At 47.7% G+C, this 27,625-nt stretch overlaps 1 protein-coding gene across 2 annotated transcripts; it reads right to left on the bottom strand.

The window, feature by feature from the left end:
• Window positions 1-8,598: 8,598 nt before the first annotated feature.
• Window positions 8,599-27,083, bottom strand: PFAS (phosphoribosylformylglycinamidine synthase). 2 transcript variants are annotated; one of them, XM_054689788.1, is made up of 29 exons: window positions 26,919-27,083; window positions 26,131-26,604; window positions 22,920-23,075; window positions 22,702-22,837; window positions 22,159-22,264; window positions 21,624-21,813; window positions 21,407-21,512; window positions 20,912-21,052; window positions 20,687-20,811; window positions 20,384-20,512; window positions 19,749-19,880; window positions 19,524-19,652; window positions 16,035-16,108; window positions 15,768-15,924; window positions 15,413-15,474; window positions 15,088-15,249; window positions 14,368-14,493; window positions 14,103-14,234; window positions 13,618-13,848; window positions 13,252-13,432; window positions 13,088-13,171; window positions 12,707-12,862; window positions 12,386-12,505; window positions 11,914-12,059; window positions 11,597-11,804; window positions 11,377-11,468; window positions 11,184-11,298; window positions 10,273-10,596; window positions 8,599-10,174 (listed from the first exon to the last, which is right to left on the bottom strand). In XM_054689788.1, the coding sequence occupies exons 3-29, from the start codon at window positions 23,059-23,061 to the stop codon at window positions 9,864-9,866; spliced, it is 4,017 nt and encodes a 1,338-aa protein (XP_054545763.1). In that variant the 5' UTR covers window positions 23,062-23,075; window positions 26,131-26,604; window positions 26,919-27,083; the 3' UTR covers window positions 8,599-9,863. The 2 variants fall into 2 exon arrangements, with proteins under 2 accessions (XP_054545763.1, XP_037348554.1); XM_037492657.2 differs by lacking the exon at window positions 26,919-27,083 and having other exon boundaries at window positions 26,131-26,670.
• Between the last annotated feature and the right edge of the window lie 542 nt (window positions 27,084-27,625).

Below are 27,625 nucleotides of genomic sequence, written 5' to 3'. Positions count from 1 at the left end.
AGGATTGGTCAAGAAGAATGGAGGGAACTGTCTGGTGGTACAAGGGGTTAAAACACAACCTATGAAGCTATTCGCAGCCACTGCAGCATGAGTTTGATCCCTGGCCAGGGAGATACCCACATGGCGCAGCAGACCTCTCCTGTCTTGCCTGTTGCTCCCCTCAGTAGTGTATTTCAGTAGATCCAACTGTTCTGTTCCCCACTCTATCTCTGGTGAATCCTCTCACCCCCACACACACCTCCGGCCTATACCCCAATTCTTTTTTTTTTTTAAAGATTTTTTATTTTATTTATACAAGAACTGGGGTACAGGCCAGATGCACGGGAGGATGAGAGGATTCACCAGAGACAGAGTGGGGAACAGAATAGGCAGACTGGCAAAATACACTGCTGAGGGGAGCAGTGTGTACCCCAATTCTTGTATGCATAAATCTTTTTTAAAAAAAGAATGGAGACACTAATGACAGAAATTGGGTGTCTGATGAAGGGTTTGGTTGTGCACAGGGCAAAGAGGTGAGAGGGTCTCTGTTCTCATACCTAATCACACTATTCTCTGTCCCCTACTCCTCAACGGTGGAATTCAGTACCTCTGATACTGCCATTCATCCCTTTTCAGTGTGGGATTACCCTTAACCAGTGGAGCAGGGATGACTATGTCATATGTGCTCTATAATATTTTTTCATAAGAACCCTGTTTCTGGAGCTGGTGAACAGCATACATTCCCAACCCCCTCAGAAGGAGTTACGTATTCCCCTGACTAGTTTCTGGCAACCCTCAGTTTTGACTTTCAACAGACACATGCCCTCCTCCATCTCACACCTGTTTCTCAGCACATATCCCAGAAATGGGAGGTAACGGATTTGGATTATTCAAATGGGAGAAGTTGTATGTGGTCATGGGCAACCCTTGGTGGCCTGTTCTGAATCTGAGGGTGGATGGGGGACTCCTACCACAACTCTTCAGAATCTAATGGATCCTTATGGGGAAGGGGAGACATATCACATATTCAAGGGTAAAGGGGTTCCTTTGGACTATAGCCCAGGCCAGGATCCCCATTTCTTGAGCCCTGTGGGTATGCCCCCTGTTTCTTCCCTTAGAATCTCTTAGAAGGTGTCATTGGGAGTCCACAGGGCCCTAGCCTCCCAAGAACCATAAAATTCAGGTCTTTTCATCTGCTTTATTTAGCCAAGGCCATTTCCTTATAACCTTCCACAGGTGAGGTGTTGGGGAGTAGGGAGGACTGTCTATACTATGTTGACAATGGATCAAGGGGAGAGGCGTTTGCCCCTGGGTGAAGACAGAGAGCAAAACTAGGACTAGTGGTATAGGAGAACAGGCTGGCTCCCTAGTCCTTTCTGTTGCTCTGGATACCTTCCCAGGGAAGTCACTCAGCTGGTTAGAATATAAGGTTGGTGGTGCCATTCCTTCTTGGCTGCCTTTTTCTGCCAGTATCTTAAATATTGGGTTACCAGGCCCTACGTGCTCCTCCTAGAAAACCAGCACTTCCCAAATCTTCATCTTTATCCCCCATCTTTCCTGCTATTGGGTATCTCCATTTCTATATCCCACACATACCTCAAACTCAACACATCCTAAGCAAAGCATATCATCATCCTCCCAAACATGTAGCATCTTCTGTCCAGGCTGCCCGCCTGTGACTATGCAGGCCTCTCTTTTAGCAAAACTGTCCCTTTCGGAGGCAGTTCTTTCTGCCTACTTGTGTCTAGGCAAGTGTCCTTTATTCTCCCCCCCCCTTTTTTTAAAGATTTATTTATTTATGCATACAAGAACTGGGGTACAGGCCAGAGGTGTGGGGGTGAGAGGATTCACCAGAGACAGAGTGGGGATCAGAACAGGCAGACATACTGAAATACACTGCTGAGGGAAGCAACAGGAAAGCCAGCAGAGGTCTGCTGCGCCATGTGGGCAGCTCCCTGGCTGGGGATCGAACTCGTGCTGCAGTGGCTGCTGACAACTTCATAGGTTGCATCTTAACCCCTTGAGCCACCAGGAAGGTCCATTCTCTCCCCTTTTTAATAAACTTTCTACAACTAAGGTCAGGGCCCCTCCCTGATATATATTCCTGTCTTTCGAGTGCCTTCTTACACCACTGTTATTTTCATAGCTTCCTTCCCTTGCCATTGCGACCAGCTTTTCTCTCTGGTTAATAAGATGGCCCAAGTCTTTAATTCAAGGTCAAGACACTCTTGCTATGTCTGTCTTAACATTAAAACTTTGAAAGAGGACCTCCCTGGTGGCCTAGGGGATAAGTGTCAGTGCTACCACCATGAAGGCCCACCATGACAATTCCAGGCCAGGGAGCTGACCCACATGGTTCAGCAGACCTCTCCTATCATGCCCGCTGCTGTGTATTTCAGTCAGTCTGCCTCTTCTGTTCCCCACTCTGTCTCTGGTGAATCCTCTTACCCTCCTCCCCACTGCCACACTTACGCCTGCACCCTAGTTCTTCTATGCAAAAATAAATAAATAAAATCTTTAAAAAAAAAAAAAAAACCTTCAAAAGAACCAAAACAATTCCTCTCAGGAATCCTTTAGTGGCAAAATCTTATAATTCTGTCTTACAAATCATCTCATCAGATGCCACAGAGTCTACATGCTAGCCAGTCCTATTATAATGCCCAATTCAGAGAAGAGGGAATGACAGGGCAGATACTAAGTCAGGGAGTTTCTCCTAAAAGTGGGGACACCCACAAATATAGGACCACTTCCTCTGGGGAGTATGCCTGTGACTGCCGCCACTGTAATCTGTCCGTGACAGGTTCAACCTCTTTCAGACACTCATCCATGATGGAGTCTGCTCAGTCCATTCCAGCGGATTCTGTCTCAGAGGTTGTCTCTTGAAAAGTTAAAAGGCTAGTTCTCCCCACTCGGGAAAAAAAAAAAAAAAAAAAAAAGATCTTGATTCATTATTGTAATTCAGCCTGACTTCCTAACAAATTAACCCAAGAGCCATGGCCACCCTCAGCTGTAACAGCATTCTCTAACTAAATCTCCTTTGCTGTGGCTGAGGCAAAAGCTAAAAAAATGCTCGAAAATAAAGTGGGGACCACACCCCGGCTGACACGTGAGGGGCTCCCATTGGTCTCAGCAAGCAGCTGCCTGGACATTTGTTCCAGTGCTGAGAGCATTGGTATGTTTCTACTACCACCCAGCTGTGGAGGACTGGGCTTCTCCTTCTATCCATCTTGATATACTGTTCTGGTACATTCCACAGGTAGGAAATACTATTTTAACTGCATCTTCCTAGTCTTAAAAGTCTGTTTAATATAAAAACTATTAAATTACTTTGGTTTTATTAGTGGCTATGTAGAATGCTTATTGGTTGGCTTAAAAAAAAAAAAAGGAAACTTCTGACTTGTTGGGTTTATAAGAAAATTTTAGCTTCTGTCTCTTGGAGAAACTTGCTGCATACCGCTGAAAGAGGAGCTCTAGTGAAACTTTTCCCAGAGTTAACCCAAGGACCCTACTCTCTGAACCCAAAATTTCCAAAACAGACCTCACTATCATGGTTGATAAAATTATTACCTACCCAGTCATCCAAATAAGGTGTGAGGGGGCCTCCCTGGTGGCTCAAGGGGTTAAGACATAACCTATGAAGCTATCTGCAGCCATTGCAGCACGAGTTCAATCCCCAGCCAGGGAGCTACCCACATGGCGCAGCAGACCTCTCCTGTCTCACCCGGTGCTCCCTCAGCAGTGTGTTTCAGTCTATCCACTTGTTCTGTTCCCCACTCTGTCTCTGGTGAATCCTCTCCCCCCACACACACCTCTGGCCTGTACCCTAGTTCTTGTATGTATAAATAAATAAATCTTAAAAAAAAAAAAAGACAATAAATAAGGCCTGAGCTTTATCACTGGCTCCCCTTGCATCCAGTTCCTGGTGACTCTGTCTTCTGGTGTCTCTTGAATTCTTTATTATTTCTCTTCATTTCCATTATCAACATTATTTCTCCTGCCTGGAAATTGCAAAGCCTTCTTATTGGCCTGCCCAAAGCCCTCCTTTTTTCCCTCCAGAAAAGGAAATAGAGGCACAGAGAGGTTAATGTCATTGGGGACACAGAGAGGTTAATGTTGTTGGGGAGAAGCAGGTGTAGGCCGAAGGAGCAGGGGTGAAAGAATTAATTCACCAGGGATTAAAGTGGAGAACAGAGCAGGCAGATTTATTGAAATACACTGCTAAGAGAAGCAGCAGACAAGACCAGAGAGGTCTGCTGCCCTGAAACTACTTACTTCTCCCCTCTTCTCTTCAGTGAGAGTGATCTTCAGAAATGTAGAAATGCTTGTTGGCATCTCTCTACTATATAAACCCTTTCAAGTGATTTCCCTTTGCTCTTAGAATAAAGTCCAATTCCTTAACATGTCCCAGTAGGTCTCTAACTATGCCTGTCCAGTTCCCCATTGTACTTAATGATCCAGACTCACCATTTTTTCACTTCCTTATTCTAACTCCATGTTGCTTGCCTCTGAGGCTTTGCAAATCCTGTCCTGCTTTCCTAGGATGCTCTCGCTCCCCTTTCCTATATCAAGCTGCTTCTCATTGCCATTGATCTTTTCCTGATCCCAAGTCTGGCACACACCCTCTGCTATAAGCTCCTACTGTATCCTCTGCTCCCTTAAAAAGACACTGTACTTCATAGAAATCACTTGTTTTGTCTCCCTCCATGTGAGTCTATGCAATTTTTTCACCTCAGTCTGTGATAGAATTGGTGGGTCTCTGTTTCACACCCTTTGTCCTATTCTGTAGCCACAGACCACTCCTCTGGCCTGACCAGGCAAAATGAAGCTGCAGAAATCCACCCCTCTGTGGAAAATGGCCCTCAGTCATAGGCACTCCTAGTGGGCTGCTCACCCAGGAAGATCTTTCCTGAAGTCCAAGGAGGGACTCCTAAACCTGGCCCCTGTGAAACAGAGCACAAGTTTCCACCATCTGGCTGTTTGCTGCCCCAAATGAGAGGCTAAAGATTTGACTTTTGCTACGGGGTTTTGAATACAGCAAGTGCTAGAGAAATACCATTTGCGGGCCCCTGGGACTATGGAGGCCAAGCTGCTGTAGGAGACACCTGCCATAGGCTCACAGCTCTCATGTGGACTTCCTTTCTTTTCAGCCAAGTCCCTTCTCTGTGCCCTAGTTTGGGCAGGATCTATCAGGTGCAGTTTGGAGGGACACCTAGGGGTAGGCTGGACTGTTGGAGAGGTGGGAAACTCCCTGGAATAATTGGCCTTCTCCAGGTGGTCCCATCTGGACCTTCTTGCAAACATTTCTCCCTCTGTGCTCAGCCCTGCCAGGTAGTGCTCCTCCTAGCACACCGCACGCTGACAGGAGGCTAATGCACATGCATTCAGTGCTGGGTCTTCCTGCAGTGGCTGACTGACAGGTAGGTGTTAAATTAAGAAAGAAGTAAGACTTACTGGTTCTCCCTGTTTCTCCACCCCCACCCCAACATACAGTATCCATTTGATGCAGTGACAAGAACCTATAACATTGTTTGTTTTTTTTTTATAAAGATTTATTTATTTATGCATACAAGAACTGGGGTACAGGCCAGAGGTGGTGGGGGAGGAGGGGTGAGAAGATTCCCCAGAGAAAGAGTGGGGAGCAGAACAGGCAGACTGACTGAAATACACTGCTGAGGGGAGCAGCAGGGAGACAGGAGAGGTCTGCTGTGCCATGTGGGTCAGCTCCCTGGCTGGGGATTGAACTCATACTGCAGTGGCTGCAGATAGCTTCATAGCGCTGAGTCTTAACACCTTGTGCCACCAGGGAGACCCCAAACCTATTACTTTGAATGACTGAGAAGCTAAGAGGGGTAAATGCTTGAAAGGATCTGCAAAGCCAAGCCACCACCAAACTTAATTAAGCTCACTCTTCTTGTAAAGAAAAAGTGATTCAACCTTTATAATTCTAACATTCATTTTATTTCATTTGCTTAACATATTTATTGGGCATCTAGCAGGTGACAGACACTATGCTAGGTAGTAGAATACAGTGGAGAGCAAAAATGAAGTTCCTACTCTTGTGGAGTTTACTCTCCCAAAGACAGGTCTTTGATTAAAGAAACATAGTTCAATATAAGAAAAATAAGTAAAAACAGCAACTTGGCTAAAAAGTATGGTGTATGAAGGAGGAGGAAGAAAAGATGGATTGGGAAAAGCAGTGGAGCTGGAGGTCCTCATGACTTTGGAAAGGTTATAGTCAGAGGTAGGATACTTGACTAAGTAAGATTGCAGCTGGGGCAGATCTGGGTGATGACAAAAGGTAAGGTAGTTGGCGGAGGTGGGATGGTTGGTGTAGAACATGGATCCAGGATAACAGAAGGGACTGAAGTAGAAAGCTAGACTATGAACCAGGGACCAATGTCCTTAAAGAATGAAGGGAAGTTAAAAAGGGTTAAATAGGAGAAGTTTGGCTACAAGTGACAGGAAATATCTAAAATTCATAGAACTTAGTTAAGACAGAAGTTTCCTGCACTTAAGACATCCCATGACAGCCAGGCCAGGCTCCTATGTACTCCTCAGTGTCCTGTCTTATTATTCTGCTTTGCAAGGTATCAATTCACAAAGCCACCTCATGGTCCAATATGTGCTGGTTTCCCAGCCATCACATCTTCATTCAGATAGCAGGTAGCAAGAATGGATGATACTGGAGGGTTCTGTTAAGTGGAATAAAACTCTCACTAAGAGACAAAGTTAATCAAAGTGAGGATTTGCACCCAGGAATGACTGAAAAAACAAGTAAAAGGGGGCAATAGTTCTGTGAGAACTATTCCAACATTCATAAATTTGATTTAGTTTATATAGACAGGAACAATGAGTCACTGACATAAAAAAAAAAAGGTAATCTTGAAAGAGGGTTCTGAGTCTTAAGTTATTTTGACCTAAAGATATGTTGAAACTATCTATGTAGAGGAAGGGAAATGCTGGAGTTTAATCTTTTCCTTTCTGAAGAATGTACTTTAGAGAGGCCCCCAGGGATCTGAGATTCGTCTCCATTTTCTGGGAAATTTCTTTAATCAAGAAGCTGACCTGGGCTTCTCTGGTGGTACAAGGGGTTAAGACGCAACCTATGAGGCTATCCGCAGCCACTGAAGCACGAGTTCAATCCCCAGCCAGGGAGATACCCATAGGGCACAGCAGACCTCTCCTGACTCTCCTGCTGCTCCCCTCAGCAGTGTATTTCAGTGTATATCTGCCTGTTCTGTTCCCCACTCTGTCTCTTGTGAATCCTCTCACCACCCCCCACACATACCTCTGGCCTATACCCCAGTTCTTGTATGCATAAATAAATCTTAAAAAAAAAATGCTGATCTTGGGGCCTCCCTGATGGCATAAGGGACTGAGTCTCAGCACTATGAAGCAATCAGCAGCCACTGCAGCATGAGTTCAATCCCTGGCCAGGGAGCTAACCCACATGGTGCAGCAGACCTCTCCTGTCTTGCCCGCTGCTCTCCTCAGCAGTGTATTTCAGTCAATTTGCCTGTTTTTTTCCCCACTATCTCTGGTGAATCCTCTCAACCTCCCGCACCTCTGGCCTACACCCCAGCTATTGTATGCATAAATAATAAAATAAATCTTTAAAAAAAGATGTTAACCTTTTTGAAGAGCCAATGAGATGGCAGGTGTGAAGCTGAAGTGTACCTTCAAGTTCAACTGCCAGTGTGGACCTCAACCAGCTTCTGGACATGTCCACCAAGCAGCTGATGCAGAAGCAGTGTCTGGGAGCAGCAGGGACCAAACCCTAGTCTACAAGAGAGGGGTAGTTCATGGAGAAGCCCCAGGTAGGAGCTCTCCCAGGTGGGAGAGACACAACTGTAACTGTGGGACATGATCATCCTACGTGCAAAGGTGGGGCGCATGGGGGCACCTATAGCTGCAAGACCTTTAACCAGATGAACATAAAGTCTGAGGTGATGGGCTGCTACCTGGTGAGTTCTTCATCACCAACAATCCCAGGAAACACAGGTTAGGCTTTGCACACAGCAGAGTGGGATGTTGTCCTATTCCACCTGCTTCCTTCCTCTCAAATAGCCTGCTGGGCCAGTAAATTACAAATTGCTCTAAAAAAATGTTGAATTCTTCTTATGATGGTGTCTAGAAGCATTCAGAATATTTCAGCATTTGACAAACCCTCATAGGTTATCCTACAATACAGCCTCCAACAAAACTAGGCAGTTTCAAATCCTTGGTAATAGAACTGTTTACCTCTATACCAAGGATGGGAAAGCACCAAAATCCACATATGGCTTGTTCCCAAGCTAATGTGATGGGCTCCTGCCAAGACCTGAATTTCCTTATGAGGTGGTCTAAAACAGAACGTGTCAGCAGGACCTAGGATGGCTCCATGTGTTCTAAGCGTGTCTGTCACAGGAACCCATGTGCTTTCTTTATTGAGGAGCACAAAGTCATTGTGTAAGGGTTAATGATACAGATAGCAAGCTTTCTAAACTTATTTAGAAAGCTAAATAATTTGAGTAATAAAAAAAATCAAAAGAAAAAAATGTTGACTAGGGGGCAAACTGACTTCAGCTGTACAACAAAACAGTCATGAGGAAGTGACTTTTTTTTTTTTCAAAAGATTTATTTATTTATGCATACAAGAACTGGGGTATAGGCCAGAGGTGTGGGGGGTGAGAGAACTCACAAGAGACAGAGTGGGGAACAGAACAGGCAGACTGACCTAAACACACTGCTGAGGGGAGCAGCGGGCAAGACAGGAGAGGTCTGCCTCGCCATGTGGGTTTCTCCCTGGCCGCCCCAGGGATCGAACTCATGCTGTAGAGGCTGTGGATTGCTTCAGAGTGAGGTGTTTAACCCCCTGAGCCACCAGGGAGGCCTAGGAAGTGTCTTCTATACACACTCCTGTGACTGAAAGAACAATGGTCCAGCTGTAAGAACTCTTCTGCTGCTTCCAGGAAATGTGATCACAGGATGGTGAGGAGCAGATGAAGCATGAGAACACAGCTTCCTGGCTCTGCCTTTACAAGCTGGGTGACCCTAGACCATTTATTTAACCTTAATTCTTTCTTATAAAAAACAAAACTATCAAGTACGTTGCTGAATTCTCTTGAATTAATTTATAGACACATATAAACTGACTGGCATGTGCTTGGCTTGCATTAGGTGCCACATACAACTATTACTATAAATTCTACTAGACCATAACCCCCTGGGCAGTGACAGTGGTTGACACTATAGCTAATCACCAAACATTACTGGAATGAATGAGTGAAGCCTTAGTTGAGGGCGCTGAACCACTTCTATCAGGAAGGGAGCTGCTAAATTAGGAGGGAAAAAAAGTCAGAACTATTGAGTTTAGAAGCCAGCACCAAGACAGCCAAAAACTCCATCAGAGAAACTTCCGCAAACAATTGCTTAGCATAGGCTATATTTTAAAAAGAGTCCATGAAACTTCTGTTTTCCAGAAGAGAATGCCGAAGTCCTAACCCCTGAACTCCAATGATCAGGAAGGAAGGCTTCATTGAAAACATTCCTCCAAGCCCAGATGTGTGACGCAGGCACGACATGGTTGAGTGAAGTGGAGCAATGGGAGCCCCTCCCCACACAGCCCAACTCACCCCTGCAGGCTCTTTTCTCAGGATCACCTGCTATTTCTTGGGCTCATGAAGGCCAAAACATGTTAGAACAGAACTAGAAACAGATCCCACAGCTTAAGGCAAAGAATGGAAAGATTAATAAAATTAGATGAGTCCTTTTTGGGGCATTTTTGTCCTTGTTTGTCCAAGATACATTTGGAAATAATAGGGGGTACCTCTGAAGATAAAGGAGAGGACAGCAGATATCCCCTGGCACAAACCAAGAGGCCTAGATGAGTCTCCCTAGCCTGCTCAGCAGCCTCCTTCCAGGGTCCAGTTTCGAGCATTGATGAAGAGCTGAAGCCAGGGGGAGGTGGTCAGAGTGTCAAATGGAGGGGGCCGCCACGCCCACTGCCAAGGCCTCACAGCCCGCTCAGGGTGAGGCATGAGAGCCAGGTGGCGACCGTCAAGGGAACAGACACCAGCCACACCCCCTGGGGAACCATTGGGATTCAGGGGGTACTGTTCTGTGGGGTTCCCGTCATCATCTGCCCAGTGCAGTGGGGCCAAGCCCTTGGCCTCAAGCTGGGCTTGGAGTTCTGGAGAAGAAAATGCCATGTAACCTGTAAGGAAAGGAAAGGGAAAGTAAAAGCAAAGCTCCTTCATGTCCTTCACCCACCCCTGCCCTCAGACCCTTCCCCCCGTATTCTGGGAACCTGACCTTCCCCATGAGCACTCCACACAGGCAGCACGGCACCCTCCATTCCTCGTAGCATCAGGGCTGGTCCAGGCCCCACACGCACGCTGGTCCAGCGAGACTCAAAACGCCCAGACAGGTTGTGGCGCAGCAGAAGGCCAGGCTGGGTTGGCCAGGGGCCATGGTCCATTTCCCTTGTTTCCTCATTGGGGTCACCTCCCACCCAGCCCAGCAAAGCCAGCAGTTGACAGCCATTACACACGCCCAAGCTGAAGGTGTCTGGTCGCTTCTGGAAGCGCCTCAGCTCAGCCCCGGCCCGTGGATGAAAGGTCACAGCAGCTGCCCATCCTAGAAGGAGAGAGGGAAGTTGGGGTGAGACCTGGAATGAAAGAGACAGCTGTACTTCCATCCCAGCATGCACTGTTACACTCCTAGGACTGTCCCCCTCTGCAGAGCACAGGGCAAATTTAAGGGAAGAAATGGGTTTACTGGTTTAAAACAGATGTTGCCAACTCCTAGGCCAAAGATGGTCCATAAGCTTTTTTTCTTGGCCAGCAGAGCATTTTCAGAAGTTTTTATTCCATTGCCTAATATTTGAAAATAAGATTCATGTAAAAAATACAGGGATTTTTTGCTTCACTGGGAAAACAAAAATCTGGTTATGTTGAGTCAGCTTTTCAACAGGACAATCTGCTGGAATTGGCTGCCCTTTTAGACAGAGTATAAGCTCTCATGGTTGGGACAGTGCCATCTCACCTGCAGCCTCATTCATGTTTCCTGCAGGTCTTCTGCTGGCATCTGGCCCAGAAAAATATACCCATTCTCCCCTGGACTGACAGACATGAAAGGCCAATTCTCAGTCAAGCAAGGGGGGAGCTATGGCACCTTTTCAGAAATGTGTCAGGAAGGGAAGGAATAGAACTTTACACACCTACCTTTGGCAGAGCCCAGGACATCTGCATAGCTGAAGCCACCCACGAAGGCCACACCACAAAATGTGTCCAGCCCAATTGCCCCACAGCAGAGATCCTGCATGGTCACATCCCACACCTGGCAAGATGGGGAGGGGTAGGGTCAAAAAACAAACCATCTGAGCCCTGTCCCAACTCTGCCAGTCACCCTGCTAACCTCAAACCCAGCCATGTGGAATGCATCAGCCATCTCCCGGTCTCCATTACTGCCCTCTTCTCGCAATATGGCAACTCGGGGGGTGGGGCCACCTGGGGGGAAGAAGCAGCCCTGTGCCAGGGAACTATTTCCCTATGCCAAGTCCCTAGATACCTTTTCAAGGGTAGGCTTTCGGATTTAAAGTGCCCAAAAAGCCAAGTGGAGGCATACAATCTCTCACCAGGCTCATGGGGCACAGAAGCTTTGGGAAAGGTGGCTGGCAGGTAGTAGCTAGGCCCAATCCGCTCCCTCAGTCCCCGTTCTTCTTCTGCCACACAGAATGGTTCTGCCTGCAGCCGGTCCAGCTGGAAACTTGTGTCCTCCCAGAGGGCTCGCAGCTGACCAACAGATTCCTCCAGAACCTTAGACCCATTCACTGATACTTGGACCTGGAGAGAGAGTCACATCTTTTAGGGGCCAAGAGCAAGGATGCCCAAGCTGGACCTCCCTCAGGCTAGCAGAGGTGAAGGTGATCTGCACCGTTTTTCACTTCCTCACCATAGCATGGGGCCCAGCGTCACCCGTGCAGCCCAGTTCCAGGCAGTGGAGGCCAGCATCCCAGTAACGTTTCAGCACTTGGGTCAGATCTGGCTCTTGTACCTCCAGCACCAGACCCGGCTCCTCAGCAAACAGCACAGGCAGTACTAGGAGAGCCATGGGGCCATTAGGGTGACTAGGGTGCAGTCAGAGACTCGGAGGTGGAGCCAGGGGTATGGCTGAGGTTGTGGGGGCAGGAGACAAGGGTGAGGTAAGGTTTGGGAGAGTGGGACCAAGGATGTGGCACTAAGATCTGTGGGAGGTCTCAGAGGGGTACAGTCAGGAACAGTGGGTGCCACCTAGATGAGTAATCACAGATGAGAGCAAGGGTACAGGGAAAAAGGGATTGGGGATACTCCATTCTTGACAGGATGTGGGGCCTAAAGGGTGGGGCAGGCAGCCCAGGCCTGAGTCTAGACCACAGGCTTCTCACCATCGACCCCAGGAGCAGGCACGTCCACCTCTATCCCACAATTCCCAGCAAAGGCCATCTCTAGCAGGCAGGTAATAAGACCCCCATCACTGACATCATGGCCTGAACAAAGAAGGCGGTCTAGAGGAAGGAGAAAGAAAAAGTTCAGCAACCTCAATGCACCACCATCCCCATCCCTTCTGGAGAGTTGGTAGAGAGTATGTGAGAGAATGTGGGTGCACTCAGAGGCCCAGAGAGAAGGGCGTGTGTTCTTGCCTCACCCCACATTCTCAGCTAGGGAACACCTGCCCCATGCACCATCTCCCCCAGGGACTTACTCACCTCTCAGTAGCCCCTGTGTGATGCTGAAGGCATGCACCAAGTTCTCAGGAAGGTCCAGATCAGGAGGCTGGTCACCAAGCTGAGAGAAGCACTGGGCGAGAGCCGTGCCTCCCAGTCGGTGCTGTCCAGGGCTCAGAGGCACGTAGAGCAGGTGGCCTGGGAGACAGGAAAGGCATGATAGAAGGGAAGCTCAGAAGAACCCCTCTCCACGATGAGCACAAACACTGAAGCTCCCAGCATGTGGTGAGACACATGAGCCACCAGTCACAGAAAGTACCACCATGCTGTGCCAACATGAGGGGGCCCAGAACTCACACCACAGACCCCAGTGGACGAGGATCTGTAATACACATTGCTGTGAGGAAGGGGCAGAATACATACCTCTCCCTCTAGGACGCTTGAGGTCTGGGGTCACAGTGGCTGTAATGTCTGGACAGACAGCATAGGCTGAGATAACCAGTGACCCTACCGAACAAGGAATATGAGTGAGGCACCCACATAGCCTTGCAGGTCCCAGTCCTCTACCTGTGGCCCCCAGACCTTACCAGGAGCCTGCACGGTCTCAGAGCCAACCCGGGCAGCCATGCTGAGGGAGTCCTTGCCACCATCCACCGCCACACCTAGGGCTTCCATCACTGCCACCATAGCCTCACAGGCATCAGCCAGAGCCGCGCCCTCCCCTGGGAGCTTAGCTGCCCACATCCAGTTCCCACTGCACTTCACATCCTAGAAGTAGCAGAGACTCAACATCAGAGGGGAAGGTAGAGGGAGGGTGGAGGGCCTGGGTTGGGGGAAGAGGGATGGGAGGTCAAGAGCACAAGAGCACAAGGGGTGAGGGGAGAAAAGGTGAATGGCAGTTGTGGACGTGTCCAAGGCCTAGAGCCCCAGGGCAGAAGCAGTGGGGGACTCACTCGGAGATCAGTGATGAGGGCAAACACCAGGTTGGTGAGAGCTTCAGCCACAGCCAGCCGGGCGGCAACCTTGGGGTCCAGTAGGCTCTTGACTGGCTGCTCTCCTAGGGCAGTGGCAGCCCCAACGAGCTCCTGATGACTCAGTGCCACAACTGCCACATCTGCCAGAGGGGTTTGTAGGGGCCCCACACACTGCTGCTGTGCCACCAGGCCACCCACGGAGCGGTCCACCTGCAGAACCAGGCAGGATTGGCAAGAGGCCAAGGGACAGGGACACAGGTGGTAGAAGGTCTACTTTGGCCCGAACATGCAGACAAGAGCTCTATTCAGAGGGTGGATAACAGGGGATCAGGCCAGTGGTATGGCTGTACTGTCCCTGTCACTTCCTCTTCGGGCCTGGTGAAGGCCACAGCAGTCCACAGGGACAGAAGGCCAAGAGAAGGTGAGCAAAGGGCTAAGGGGGCAGAGCAGGGGTACAGGGAGACCTTGTTGGTGAGGTAGCGTTTGCTAGCCACAGCAGGTAGCCTCAGAACCCGCTCTAGAGCTTGGCGCGTGCTCAGTCCAGGGGGCAAGGTCAGAGGCTGCAGCATAGGAGGATTCCTCTGGAGGAAAAACTCCTGCAACACAGATGATGACATGATGTGAGCAGCAGCCCTAGACAGATGACAACGTCCACATAGGGTAAAATGAGGTCTGAAATGCTGGGCTGGATAAGGGAGTGATGTAGTTCCTTCATCCCCACCTACATACCTTCTGAGGCATCTTGCCCAGCACCCAATCCAGCTCCAGGTCCACAGGGGTTGGGGGAGGCCCTGAGGGGGCATCGCCTTGGCCATTTCTTCCCACAGGGCACTCCCGATCATCCACCAACACTATCTAGAGACCACCCAGAGAGAATAGACTATTAGGGAATACTTTGAGAGCAGAAACGCTCTTTACACCTTGTTTGGTTCTCCCTGTTGAGTCGCCACCCCTTACAATCCCTCACCGTCCTATTCCCCACAGCATGCTTGCCACCAGCTCCCGTCTTCCTCTCATCTCATTCTCTTTTTTTTTTTTTTTTTTTTTTTTTTTTATAGAGGCATGCTTTATTTATTTGTTTGCTGGTTTCTTTGTTTGTTTTGTTTATACATGCACTGGGTACAGTCAGAAGCGCGGGAGGGCGAGAGAATTCACCAGAGCCAGAGCGGGGAGCAGAGCAGGCAGAAGGACCGAAGTACACTGCTGAGGGGAGCAGCGGGCGGCAGGAGAGGTCTGCGCGCCATGTGGGACCCTCCTCCGGTGGCCGGGGAGCAGCCGGGGATCGAACCGGCGCCGCAGAGGCCGCGCGCAGCTTCGCAACCCAGCGCTCAACCGCTGCGCCACCGGGGAGGCCCTCATCTCATTCTCTTAATGGCTCTCCCTCTGGCTGTACTTAGGCAGCGCAAACCCACTCACAGCACCTGTTGCTGACACCCTGGGTCAACTCACTCTCTTATCTCCAGTGATGTTGCCCACAAAGCAAACTGGGCAGCGTTCCCGGGCACTAACACGATTCAGGAAGTCCCGGTTGAGGGGCCTCAGCAGAAGTGCATTTGACTCCTGGTATTCAGCCCCCCATATTTCCAGGGCATTCAGAGTTGGGTCTCCAAGCTGCACGTCCATGAGGGAGGAGGAAAGAGATGGGTCAGTTCTTGTCAAGTCTCAAGATCATATTAAGAGTGGGAGAAAAAAAAAAAGAGTGGGAGAAAGCTGGAGGGGAGAGCTGGGGCGGGTAACGCAGGGAGATAGCCAGATTCCAGGGAATGAGACCTACCTGGAAGCGGCTGGTGTAAATGATGGCCCCAGCTGGGTCACTCAATTCTTTCAGGACATTGCCTGGTGAGAGGGTTTGCAGAGAGGAAGCAATCTGGTCATGATTACCATCAGGGAAACAAGGGGCAATCCCAGCCTCCAAAGGAAGCCCTAATTCCGGGTGTCTTTACATGAATTATACCACCAAACATCGCTTGGCTATAAGCTTCCACCCCCAAGCTGCTTAGAATGTACAGAGGGTAAAATATGGGGCCCAGAGTTAGGCATGTGGGTTGCAGACACTAACAACTCTCCTTAAATCAAACATGGCAGGACTCCAGGTAGGCCTGGTCCTTTGTCTGAACCCCTTCTCTCACCATTGCCACCAGCACCCTGGTCATGAAGACTGCAGATGGGGTTTTCTTTAGGGGATTCTACACAAGCCCGGATCACACGGTTCATCTTCTGTTCCATCTCTGGGTCTCCCCGCTGTACAGCCCCAAAGTCCAAATCACTAGCATTATCTCCTTGCACCTGGGGAAAAATATGGCAGTTTAGCTTAGGAGGCCAGAAGCTTAGATCCCGTGCATGTATGGGGCTCCAGTGACACCATGGAGTCTGTGTCTGAAGCTATTCTCACTTACCTGCACAGATGAAGCAGCTCCACCACCAACTCCAATCCTGTAGACAGGACCCCCAACCTTTACAACATCCATGCCTGTAAGGAAGGAAGGTAGAATTAAAACACTGGGAAGCCACCAGGAGAAGAGTACAAAGATGTATAAGGATAAAGGGAAGCTGATATTAGGCTGCCTGTTCTGCTCCCCACTCTGCCCCTGGTGAATCCTTTAACCCCCTGCACATCCGGCATGTATCCCAGTTCTACACAAAAATAAAATCTTTTTTTTTTTAAAGGGAAATTGATATTAGGGGAAAGCAATTAAAATTACAAATGTCCATTTCAACGAATTTATCCTCCAGATTTATTCAGACAAAATCATCTATGTACTGGGCCTCCCTGGTGGCCTAGGGTTAAGTCTTAGCACTATCACTGCTAAGGCCTGATCTTGAACCCCAGTCAAGATCACTGTCTTGCCCACTGCTCCCCTTAGCAGTGTATTTCAGTAGATTCACCTGTTCTGCTCCCCACTGTCTCTGGTGAATCCTCTCACCCCTCACACTTCTGGCCTGTACCCCAGTTCTTCTACACACACACACACACACACGTCAAAATCACCTATGTACAAAACCAAACATTACAACATTATTTGTATTACCAAAAATAGGAAATCTAAATGCTGAAAGTGGATTAAATGAATTGTGGTATACCTATATGATGAAAAACTAATCCACCAAAAAAGAGAATTACATATGAAAGAATATGATTTCATCAACACAAAAGGATCTCCAATAGCTTACTAAATGAAAAAAGTGTACAGAAGCATGCATACCCATTTATAACAATGTGGGATTGGTGATTAAATGCTATCAAAAATAAAAATTAGTACATGCTCTTATGTTACTTCACAAATGTTACATTTGCAAAAAACAAAATTTATGCGGAAAGGTGAGGAAACTAGATCAAAACAATCTCAAAAAAGAACAAAACTGGAAAACTCTTAATTTCTGCTTTTAAAATCTCCTATGGGGCCTCCCTGGTGGCGCAAGGGGTTAAGACGCAACCTAGGAAGCTCACTGCAGCCACTATAGTGCAAGCTCGATCCCCGGTCAGGGAGGTAACCCATATGGTGCAGCAGATCTCTCCTGACTTGCCAGCTGCTCCCCTCAGCAGTGTATTTCAGTCGATCTGCCTGTTCTGTTCCCTACTATGTCACTGGTGAATCCTCTCACTCCCCAACACTCTGGCCTGTACCCTGGTTCTTGTATGTATAAATAAATCTTAAAAAAAAAAAAATCTCCTATAAAGTTACAGAAATCAAGGCAGTGGTACTAAGATAAGGGTAGAAATAAGATCAATGGAATAGAACTGTGATTTCATAAATGAACCTATACATCTGTGACCATTTGATTTTTGACAGGTGTCCCAAGTCCAATGGGGACAAGAATAGTCAATTCAAAAAGTGATATTAGGACAACTGGATAGCCACATGTGAAAGAATAAAGATGGACCCCTACTTCACACCATATACAAAAATTAATTCAAAAAGTATCAGACACTTAAATGTAAAAGTCAAAAGCTATAAAAGTATTATAAGAAAACATTCCAGTAAAACTTTGTGACCTTGGATTAGGCATGGTTTCCTAGACATGATACCCAACCACAAGCAACAATAACAAAATAAATACACTGGACTTTATTAGATTAAAAATGTCTATGCTTCAGAGGACACGATGAGAAAAAGTATAAAGGAAAATCATAGAATGGGAGAAAGTATTTGCAAATGCAAATATTTGCATACTCAGATACATAAAGAACTCTTACAACTCCAGCAAAGAAGATAAGTAACCCAATTTTACAGTGGGCAAAGAATTCAAACAGACATTTCTCCATACACAAATGGCCATCAAGCATATGAAAAGATGCTCAACATCTTTAATCATTAGGGAAAGGCAAATCAAAGCCATAAGAGATACTACTTCATATCCACCATAATGGCTACAATCAGATAACAAGAATTGACCAATATGTGGAGAAATTGAAACCCTCATTATGTTGCTGGGAATGGGAAACAGGATGTAAATGGCACAGTTGCTTTGGAATAGACTATGGTAGTATTTCAAAAAAATAGCTACCATGTAACCCGCAATTCTATTCCTAGCTATATACCCAAGAGAAATAAGAACATATGTACATGGAAAAACATATACACAAATGTTTACATTTATCAATTGATGAATGGGTTTAAAAAATGTGATATAATCTGTATAGTAGATTATTCAGTCATAAAAAAGGAATGGAGCCTCCCTGGTGGCGCATCGGTTGAGCGCTGGGCTGTGAAGATGCCCGCAGCCTCTGCAGCGCTGCTTTGATCCCTGGCCGCCGGCGAGGGTCCCACATGGCACGCAGACCTCTTCTGCCGCACCCGCTGCTCCCCTCAGCAGTGTGCTTTGTCGGTCTGCCTGTTCTGCTCCCCACTCTGGCTCTGGTGAATTCTCTCACCCTCCCGTGCTTCTGACTGTGCCCAGTGCTTGTATGAATAAATTTTAAAAAAATCATTAAAAATATAAAAAATAAAAAAGGAATGAAGTAACTATATATACAACATGGGTGAACCTCAAAGATGTTAAGCTAAGTGAAATCAGGTAGTCACAAAAAGGCTATTTACTGTATGGTTTTATTTATATGAAATGTCTTGAATAAGCAAATCCATAAACACAAAAAGTAGATTAGTAACTGCCAGAGACTGAGGGAAGGGGCATGGAGAATGACTGCTAATAAGTACTGAGGTGATAAAAAATATCCAGGAATTAATGGTAATTGGTGCACAACTTTGCAAAGATACTAAAAGTCGCTGATTTATGCTTTACGAGAATAAACTTTATGATACATGAATCACATTTCAATAAAGTGGTTATTTAAAAAAAAAAAGAGTACACATGCTATTTGTTTTTAAAAAAAGGAGCAAATATATGTATGGGTCTGTTTATATATGTAAGGAATACCTCTGACAGTTACAAAGGTGACCTATTAATATTGATTATCTCTAGGGAAGAAATTGGGTGGAGGCAGGTCAGGAAAGGAGTTTTTAAAAGCTTTACACCTTTCAAATTCTGAACCATGTGACTGGATCACCTATTCAAAAAATTACACTTGGTCTTTACCTTGATTCTACCACAGCACCTAGCAGAATACTCAGCCCCCCATGAGCACTCAATAAATAAGCTAGTAAATAAGAACCCCTAAACACAGCAGGTACTGAATAAACACTGGCTGCCTTGACATAGCAGGCTGGATCCTTGCCATGCAGAGGTAACCCCGGAAGGACACAGAAGCAATATAATCTGAGAATGTTCTATTAGCTTAAAGCCCTGTCCTGCCTTGAAAACTATATTGAGGCAAAAGCTGGGAGATTAAAAACCAACCACTGAAGTGTGCTCTAAATTCCTTTCCTGCACTACCACATGCTCAGGAAAAGGCTAGGTGGATTTGGAGAAAGGTGGCAGGCTCTTACCTGGCTCTGGGAGCTCCTTGCTCACATGTTCAGCTTCCATGGACCCAATACCCCCACTAAACATGATGGGCTTGATCCACTCACGCCGCTGGCCATCTGGGAGCTGGAGGCCTAAGGAGCGGGCAAAACCTAGAGCAAAGACATCAGAGAGAAGGGACAGGATCACATACCCTACCGACCTCTGGGACTAAGTATCCCAATCTCCCCCATATCCCCCAGTCTCACCAGCCAGGACTGGTTCCCCAAACTTGTTGCCATAGTCAGAAGCTCCATTACTGGCCTCAATGGCAACCTCCAGGGGCTTGGCAAAGTTCCCAGGATACTGAAAGCTTGGGTTCTCCCAGGGCAAACTGTAGCCTGGGAGGTAAAGAGAAAACGAATGGACTGTAAAGAGAGAAAATATGGGAGCCAGGGTCCTACAAGAAGAGTCAAAATCACCAAGGACCACCTGCATGGGCAGACTGTGCCATTTCAGGAAGTCCCATGTTAGGAAGATGCAAGCCTGCAATTCAGCAGTGATCTTGTGCCCTACGTCCTACACCAGCCTTCCCTCTAAATCTTTGGATCAGAATTCTCAAGACTTTTATGAAATTGAATTTTGGTGGCAGGTGGTGGTTATAAGATCCAACTAGTAGATATTCTTGCTGAGAAGATGCAAGCCCATAAGGAAAATTACAGTTCTGTAAAAGCAGTCTAGAGACCTGGTTCTCCCATGGTCTGTAGTCCTCATGACCATGGTCAGTGAAAGACCAGCTACTCTAGAGCCCTCCCTCTCAAGAAATGCTACCCAAGATGACCCTATGCTGAAGACATAAAAGAGTTCAGTGCTAGGAAAAGAAATCTGGAGGGGGAGATGGGACCTGGGATGTGCAGATTTCCAAAGCAATAGCCAGCAGTGCCAGCTACTACGTGGGCTCCACGGCCTGTACTCTGGACATCTCGGATCCGACCCCCAGTGCCAGTGGTCGCACCGCTGAAGGGGGCTACACCTGTGAAGAGAGGGCGGAGAGACATGGGTACTGAGGAGACAAACCTCAGCTCTGACAACCCCATCAAAAATCAGACCAGCCAACCTGACTGTATTTCCCAGGTTTAACCATGAGGCCTAGGATCTTCACCCTACCCTACTCTCTCTGATCTATCCTCCCTGGCACCCAGCTCACCTGTAGGGAAGTTGTGGGTTTCTGCTGTGAAGACAACATGTCTCAGCCCCTGCTGTTGCCGGAAGCAGCTTGGCCGTGTAGGGTTCTCAGGCCGTAGGAATTGAACTTTCTTCCCCTGGATTGCACTATGGACACATTCATTCTCAATTTAATGCAACTGCACTTAACCCACCAGGGTTCCCCACCCCTGGGCCTGAGGTCACCCCAGTCTCAGGCACAGCCCACCTGCTGTTATCACAGAACTTGAGGATGTTGTTGGGGTTGGAGGATGCCTGGGTACTCATGATGGTTTCAAACAGTGAGTGTGCCAGCTCCTGCCCATCCACGTGGAGTCGGCCCTTGAAGAACCAGTGTCGGCTGTGCTCACTGCAGAGGGTGAAGCAGGGAGGCAAAGAGAGGGTGGAAACATGGAATCATTTTCTCAGACTTGGCCTAGTCTTCTCAACAGCATGAGCAGCAGTTACAACAAACTCATACTTAGATAACTGTTCAAGATACATTCTAGCAAGTCACAATCTTCAAACATTCTGTTCTTATGGATTGTTCAGATGTCCAGATCCAATGTGAAGACAAAACCAATATTTGAATATAGACTACAGGGTGAATGGGAAGCCCAGACTCTCAGACTCTGGGAGACTCCTAGGCCAAGAAGGTGAGTTGCTATGGATTTCCCTTTCAACCTCCAGCCCTCAGACATCAGAATATCCCCATTCTCCCCACCTATTGGACTGTGCCAAGTCAAAGGCTTCCACGGTGCTGGGGTTTCGCTGCAGTTCCTGGAAGCGCTTGGTATAGAAATCCAAGTCCCAGGAGTCTAGGGCCAAACCTAGGAGACAAACCCCAGGAGAGCTGACTATAGGACTCAGGTTGCCAGATCCCAGTTCTCAGCATCCTTCCTAGCCTGGACTGGGCCTTCCTCCCAGGGACCCCTGCTCACCCAGCTCCTGGTTGGCTTTCTCCAAGGCTAGCCGGCCCTCAGCCAGTATGTTGATGTGGCTGTTAAGGGGTGTTGGCATGCTACCAAGAGAGAAGCTCTGGATGGGATTGGGAAAGTGCTGCTCAGTCATCCGGTCATGCAGGGTAGCCAGAGCAATGGCTTCCATCTCAGATGAAGGGGGATGAGCAAACTGGGGATAAAGACACAGAAAGGGAAGGGATGGAAAGTAGAAGAAAAGACAAAATGATCCACTCTCAGTCCTCCCAGGCAAGCAGGCCCAGCCCCCTGCGGCCTATATAGCACCTCTGATCAGATTAGAAATGCCTTCCAGGCATGATGCCAGGATGTACAAATTAGTAAAGGAGCAAAGACTAGATTTCTGTTCCCTTCACCCCTTGACCAGGTGACCTTAGGCAGTGAACCATATGTAAACAGGCCAGGCCTAAGGTCAGGAGCTCCTCTTCCTGCTTCTCCCATCATTTCCCTCACTCTCTTATCTTTGGTCCACCTCCGCTATGATCACCTATCACCTCACCGAGAGCAGGTAGCGCCGGGTAATCTCCACTCGATCCACAGCCCCCAGCCCAGCAGAACAGCACACTGACACGATGTTTGTGGATGTTGGGGTGGAGAAGTTCAGCCTGAGGAGTGGGATGAATGGTTATGACCTGAGAACCAGTAGATGTATCTATCAGCGTTTAATCTTCCAACTCTACTCCCTGGCTATGGGCCTCTGGTCTCCCAATTGAAGCACTAAGAAATCTACTTTCAAAGGTTCCTCAAAGTAAACCATACCTGTTTTTCTGTCTTTTATCAAAATGCTTCTATTTCAATTTTCAGAATGCAACCTGTTATACTTCTAGAATATGCCTGGGAACTAGCGTAGTCTTCAAAGACATTTTCCCACACGGGAAAGGCATGATATGGTTTTTTAGGCAGGTAAAAGGAAGGAATGAAGGGAAAACAAATCTCTCAAGGATCACAAGGGGAGGAAGAAGAATAGAAGGGGTGAGCAGTGTTTGGAAGGGGTGATGTGCCCCTGAACATGAGATGAGTTGCCCCAAGCCAAGACACTTGCCTGGGCCCAACCTCCAACAGTAGGTCACTGGAACCAGGAAGGAGCCAGGACTTCTGAGCAACATCATCTTGGAATAAGGGGCAGCCAAACAGCCACGTCAGCTTCTTCATTTCCTCAGTGCTTGGGAGGGACTTAGCTGCAGGGAGAGAGGGCAAGGACCTGAGACTGTGCCCCTGGCTCTGCAGTACCTCCCTCAAGAACCCGATACCTGGTCCAACCTGTCCAGTTCACATTGTAGCACAGCTCAGTCTTGACACCCCGGAGCTCTGGCAGTTTTCCTTGCAGCTTTCTTCGAGTGCATCCAGAGGCTGCCCCCTCATGGCCAGAAGGACGGACATAGAAGTGAAGGACTGAGGACATCTCTGTGGGTGTCCCTGTTGGAGAGATGAACTAGGTTCTTAGATAATAACATTATAGCCTATCTGTTGAGTCGAATTCAAGTCTTTTTTTTTTTTTAAGATTTATTTATTTATACAAGAACTGGGGTACAGGCCAGATGTGAGGGAGGGTGAGAAGATTCATCAGAGACAGAGCAGGGAGCAGAACAGGCAGACTGACAAAATACACTGCTGAGGGGAGCAGCAGGCGAGATAGGAGAGGTCTACAGTGCCATGTGGGACCCTCACCGGCTGGCCGGGATCCAACCGGCACTGCAGAGACTGCGGACAGCTTCACAGAGCAGCGCTCAACTGCCTGTGCCACCAGGGGAGGCCCTCTTTTTTTTTTTTTTTAAAGATTTATTTTTATACAAGACTGGGGTACAGGCCAGAGGTGTGGGAAGGTGAGAAGATTCACCAGAGACAGAGCAGGGAGCAGAACAGGCAGACAACAGAAATACACTGCTGCAGGGAGCAGCGGGCGCAACAGGAGAGGTTGTTTGCTTCGCCATGTGGGATCCTCGCTGGCTGGCCGGGATTGAACCCACACTGCAGAGGCTGTGGACAGCCTCACAGCGCGGCGCTCAACCCCCTGCGCCACCCGGGAGGCCCTCAAATTCAAGTTTCAAGAACAGCTGAGGCTTTGGAGGCATTAGGGTGGGGTAGAGGAAATAGGGGTATTCAGAGATATGGTTACCTGAAGAATGTAGCTTTGGGGGTTTCACCTAATCCTACAAAATGTATGCTTTCGTAATGGGGGATCAGGGTGTGCATACATCATTAACACATGTCCCTTGAACACATGCACTTTGCTGGGCCCCAGGCATGATGTTAGGAACACAGCTGTGAACAAGACAAAACCACGTCTTCCTCATTGAGCTTATATTTTATTGATGGAGACAGAAATAGGAAAGTACCAAGACATTTCCAGTCTAGAATGGTCAAGACCAAAAGAGTGTGGGAACCACCCTAGTACTTAAGGAGTAAGAAAAGACTTTCTGAAAGCAATGAAATCAGAGTATAAACCCAGAAGATGAGCTGGGCTGAAGTCAAATGATAGTTCCTCTACTTCAATGCTTTAAAATATTATGTTCTGGCCCTCCCTTGTGGCGCAGGGGTTAAAGACTCAGCACTATGAAGGTATCCAGCCACTGCAGCATGAGTTCAATCCCCGGCCAGGGAGCTGACCCACATGGCACAGCAGACCTTTCCTGTTTCGCCTGCTGCTCCCCTCAGCAGTGTCAATTTCAGCCAATCAGCCTGTTCTGCTCCCCACACTGTCTCTGGTGAATCCTCTCACCCACCCCCAACCCATGTACCTTGAGCCTACACCCCAGCTCTTGCATGCATAAATAAATGTCTTTTTAAATTAAAAAAAAAAAATGTTCCTGCTTAAGGTAAATCCAAAGCCTTGAACCTGATGTTCAATGGCTCCCCACATCTCTCTCTGATCACCTTTCTAACTTTTGATCCCTTTTTTTTTTTCCAGCAGAACCCTGGCTTTACACACCAAACCCTGCCTAGGCCCCTCTCCACTCCTTTGCCCCAATTCATGCCTACCCCCACGCTATCTAAAGCCTTCCCACTCAAGACAAGCACAGGTTTCTCCAACTCTGGGAAGTACTCCTCACTGCCCCAATGTTCAGGGACACTTCCCTTCCAGCAGGGCTGAGGGCTTCTGATCTGCACCATTTATTCAGCCATGACTACACACACAGGGATCACAGGATCAAGTCACTACCATCATAGACTAATACACAGGCTTCCAGACCAGTACCCCTCATTCCAGTCAGAATCACAATCTACTTGCCACACTGTCAGCATATATGATATCATGTCTTCTAATCACACATGGTATGACCTTCCAACTCAGTATCCTGGCTTATTCAGTCTCCCTCTCCAACCCTATCTCATAACACTTGCCTTCTCACCCTCTAAATACCACAACCGTTTCTTTTCTATTCCTCTAATTTGCCAAGCTCAGTTCCAGAGGTATTTTTGTCACCCTGATAATCTGCACAGATTTCAGTTGCAATCACATTCTTTTTCTTAAAAAAGATTTATTTATGCATACAAGAACTAGGGTACAGGCCAGAGGTGTGGGGGGTGAGAGGATTCACCAGAGACAGAGTGGGGAAAAGAGCAGGCAGATTGACTGAAATACACTGCTGAGGGGAGCAGCAGGCGAATCAGGAGAGGTCTGCTGCACCATGTGGGTATCTCCCTGGCCAGGGATCAAACTCATGCTGCAGTGGCTGCAGACAGCATTATAGGCTGCGCCCTAAATCCTTGTGCCACTAGAGAGGCCCCACAATCCCATTCTTGAAAAGGACTTCCTTGACCAACTGCTGTGAAGAAGCCTATTTTTATTTCCTTCATAGTACTGGTCATCATCTGACATTTTAATTTTTAGTTCTACATCCCCCACTAGAACATCTCCATGTGAGCATGTACTGTGGTTGTTTTATCTTCATTGGAATACCAAAGCTTCGAATACTTGAGGCTTAAAAAGGAAAAACTTTAAAACTTGTTGACTAGATGGACCCTTGATTCCCATCACTCACCAGCGCCCTTTCCCCTACCCATTCAGGCCTCATTTCACTAAAGGAAGCTCTTTCCAGATCTGTCCGGATATCTCCCTTTCTCAGGGCACCCCAACCCAGGTTGACCACCCTTTCCAAAGTTAAGTCCCTGACAACAGTCCTCCATACCGTAATTCCTTCACAGGAATTATCAAAATAAACCTTTTGATTTTGGTTTATCATTTCCATTGATACAGAAAGACGCAGGGTTGTTTGCGTAACAGCTGTATCCCTAACTACTTGTCTGGTCCCTGAAATAAAGTAAGCGGTCGATAGGTTGCTTGGTTCAATAAATTAATTGGGAAAGTGGCCGAATTACGTGGGACCCACTTTGCAGGGCGTTCTACACAGTTCACAGGAAAGATCATACGAATGGACCGCTTATGGAATTACTAAGGTGGTCTGAATCTGGCTTGGGATAGGTAGCGAAGAGGTGGAGCAAGCAGGGAATACCACGGAAAAAGCCATACCCTCGTGCAAGCAGTTGTCCCGGGCTCAGGAGCCTCGAAAAATGGCGCGCTAATTGCGTCATCATTGTGCGCCGCTGGCAGAGGCGGATCTTCCTTCAGGTCACTTCCTGGCCTTTCTGATTTGATTCCTGCACTCTGGTTTCTCTCACTTCAGGCAGTCCCAGGCTCCACCCAACACCTATCTTTCAGCTCCTTCTGGGAGTCTTAGTTTGCTCAGTTTCTGGTTCTGTCTCCTCCACATGTTAGCACTCCCTGTGCACCGTAAGGCAGGAGGCAGGAGAGGTCTGCTGTGCCATGTGGGTTTCTTCCTAGCCGGCCGGGATCGAACTCGTGCTGCAGAGGCTTTGGATTGCATCATAGTGTGGTGCTTAACTTCCAGATTTCAATATAGTGAATTCCAGAGTTATCCCTTTGGCCCTGATCTCTCTTCTGACTGTGATACAACATTTCCAGCTGCCCCTGGACAAGCACAGCCTGTTCAAAATCATCAGATCAGAGGCAGTTCACAATCCACACTTCCCTCCCTCTAACTCCTCCCCCTTGCCCACCTTTCCTTTAAGATCCTTATTAAATCAAGCCTAGTCTACTTCAGTGGCCTCTTGTTCTCTCCTGCACTTCTCATTTGGTCCTACATACTGCCACCAGATTAAGCTCCTGACATTTAAATCATACCAGTGGTGGCACGGGAGGTGGGGGTGGGGTGGGGGGAATGCAGCAGATCAAATACTGCTTTCTCTTACCACTGTAACCTAAACTCTACGCACCCATGAATTATCAAAAGTAAATACCAGAATACAGGGCACATCTCATGGACTGGATAAATAGAGGGTGTCTTCCAGAGTTAAGAAAATACTGAAAGCAAAAAGAATAATTAGGTTTGCGACTTTGACTAGATTTTGGTTAGTGTTTTAACAAGGTGGCCAGAATCTGACTCCAATGAGAGAAAGCTTTCAACTTCTCTGTGGGATTTGTTATTATTGTAACAGGGTGGCCCCCAGGAAAGGGGGAGGTTCCCTGCCCCACCCAAGGGAGGGTGGAGCTGAGCAGGAAGAGGAGAAGCTGCAGAAGAGACTGAGGAAGGAAGCAGGATGGAGCCAGGAGACCTGGAGGAGGCGCATGGAGCCTAGAGACATGTGAAGAAACTGCACTTGTCTTTTGGTCGTGGACTGGGTGACACAGATGTGGGTGAGACCCATGGGGAGGTGACCATGGCAGCTTTTATCTTGATGTTGATTTTGCTCTTTTCCTTCCGGGCTTGTCCGGTTGTTTCTGGCCCTTTTCCGTGGGTCCCCACTGAAAGATGCTTTAGACTCGTGGCAGGCTTTGGGGCCTTGCTCTGGGCCAATCCCATTTGGATGGACTTTTACCCACGAGGGGACGGGTAACTTTGGGTGCTTCATTTAGAAACTAGACTCTGCCTTACCTGTATTGTTTCCTAATTAAAGTTCCTTCCCATTAAAGTCTCCTATGTTTTGTGTTGATGCGGCGGATGGCA

This window comes from Talpa occidentalis, unplaced genomic scaffold (genome assembly GCF_014898055.3).
Source record: "Talpa occidentalis isolate TD23 unplaced genomic scaffold, MPIMG_talOcc4v2.1 talOcc4.7, whole genome shotgun sequence".
In the NCBI taxonomy this organism is placed as follows: Eukaryota; Metazoa; Chordata; class Mammalia; order Eulipotyphla; family Talpidae; genus Talpa; species Talpa occidentalis.
Note: the sequence above shows the minus strand (reverse complement) of the source record. Positions and strands in the feature narration are given on the sequence as shown.

What these genes read in the sequence shown, in the direction of transcription:
- PFAS (XM_054689788.1), bottom strand. Translation starts at nt 23,061, where the DNA reads ATGTCCTCAGTCCTTCACTTCTATGTCCGTCCTTCTGGCCATGAGGGG. An exon ending in ACATCACTGGAGATAAGAGA is followed by an intron (nt 14,494 to 15,087) that starts GTGAGTTGACCC and finishes GGTGGTCTCTAG; the next exon opens with ATAGTGTTGGTGGATGATCG. An exon ending in GTGGAGTGCTCATGGGGAAG is followed by an intron (nt 10,175 to 10,272) that starts GTCAGGTTCCCA and finishes CTTTCCTTACAG; the next exon opens with GTTACATGGCATTTTCTTCT.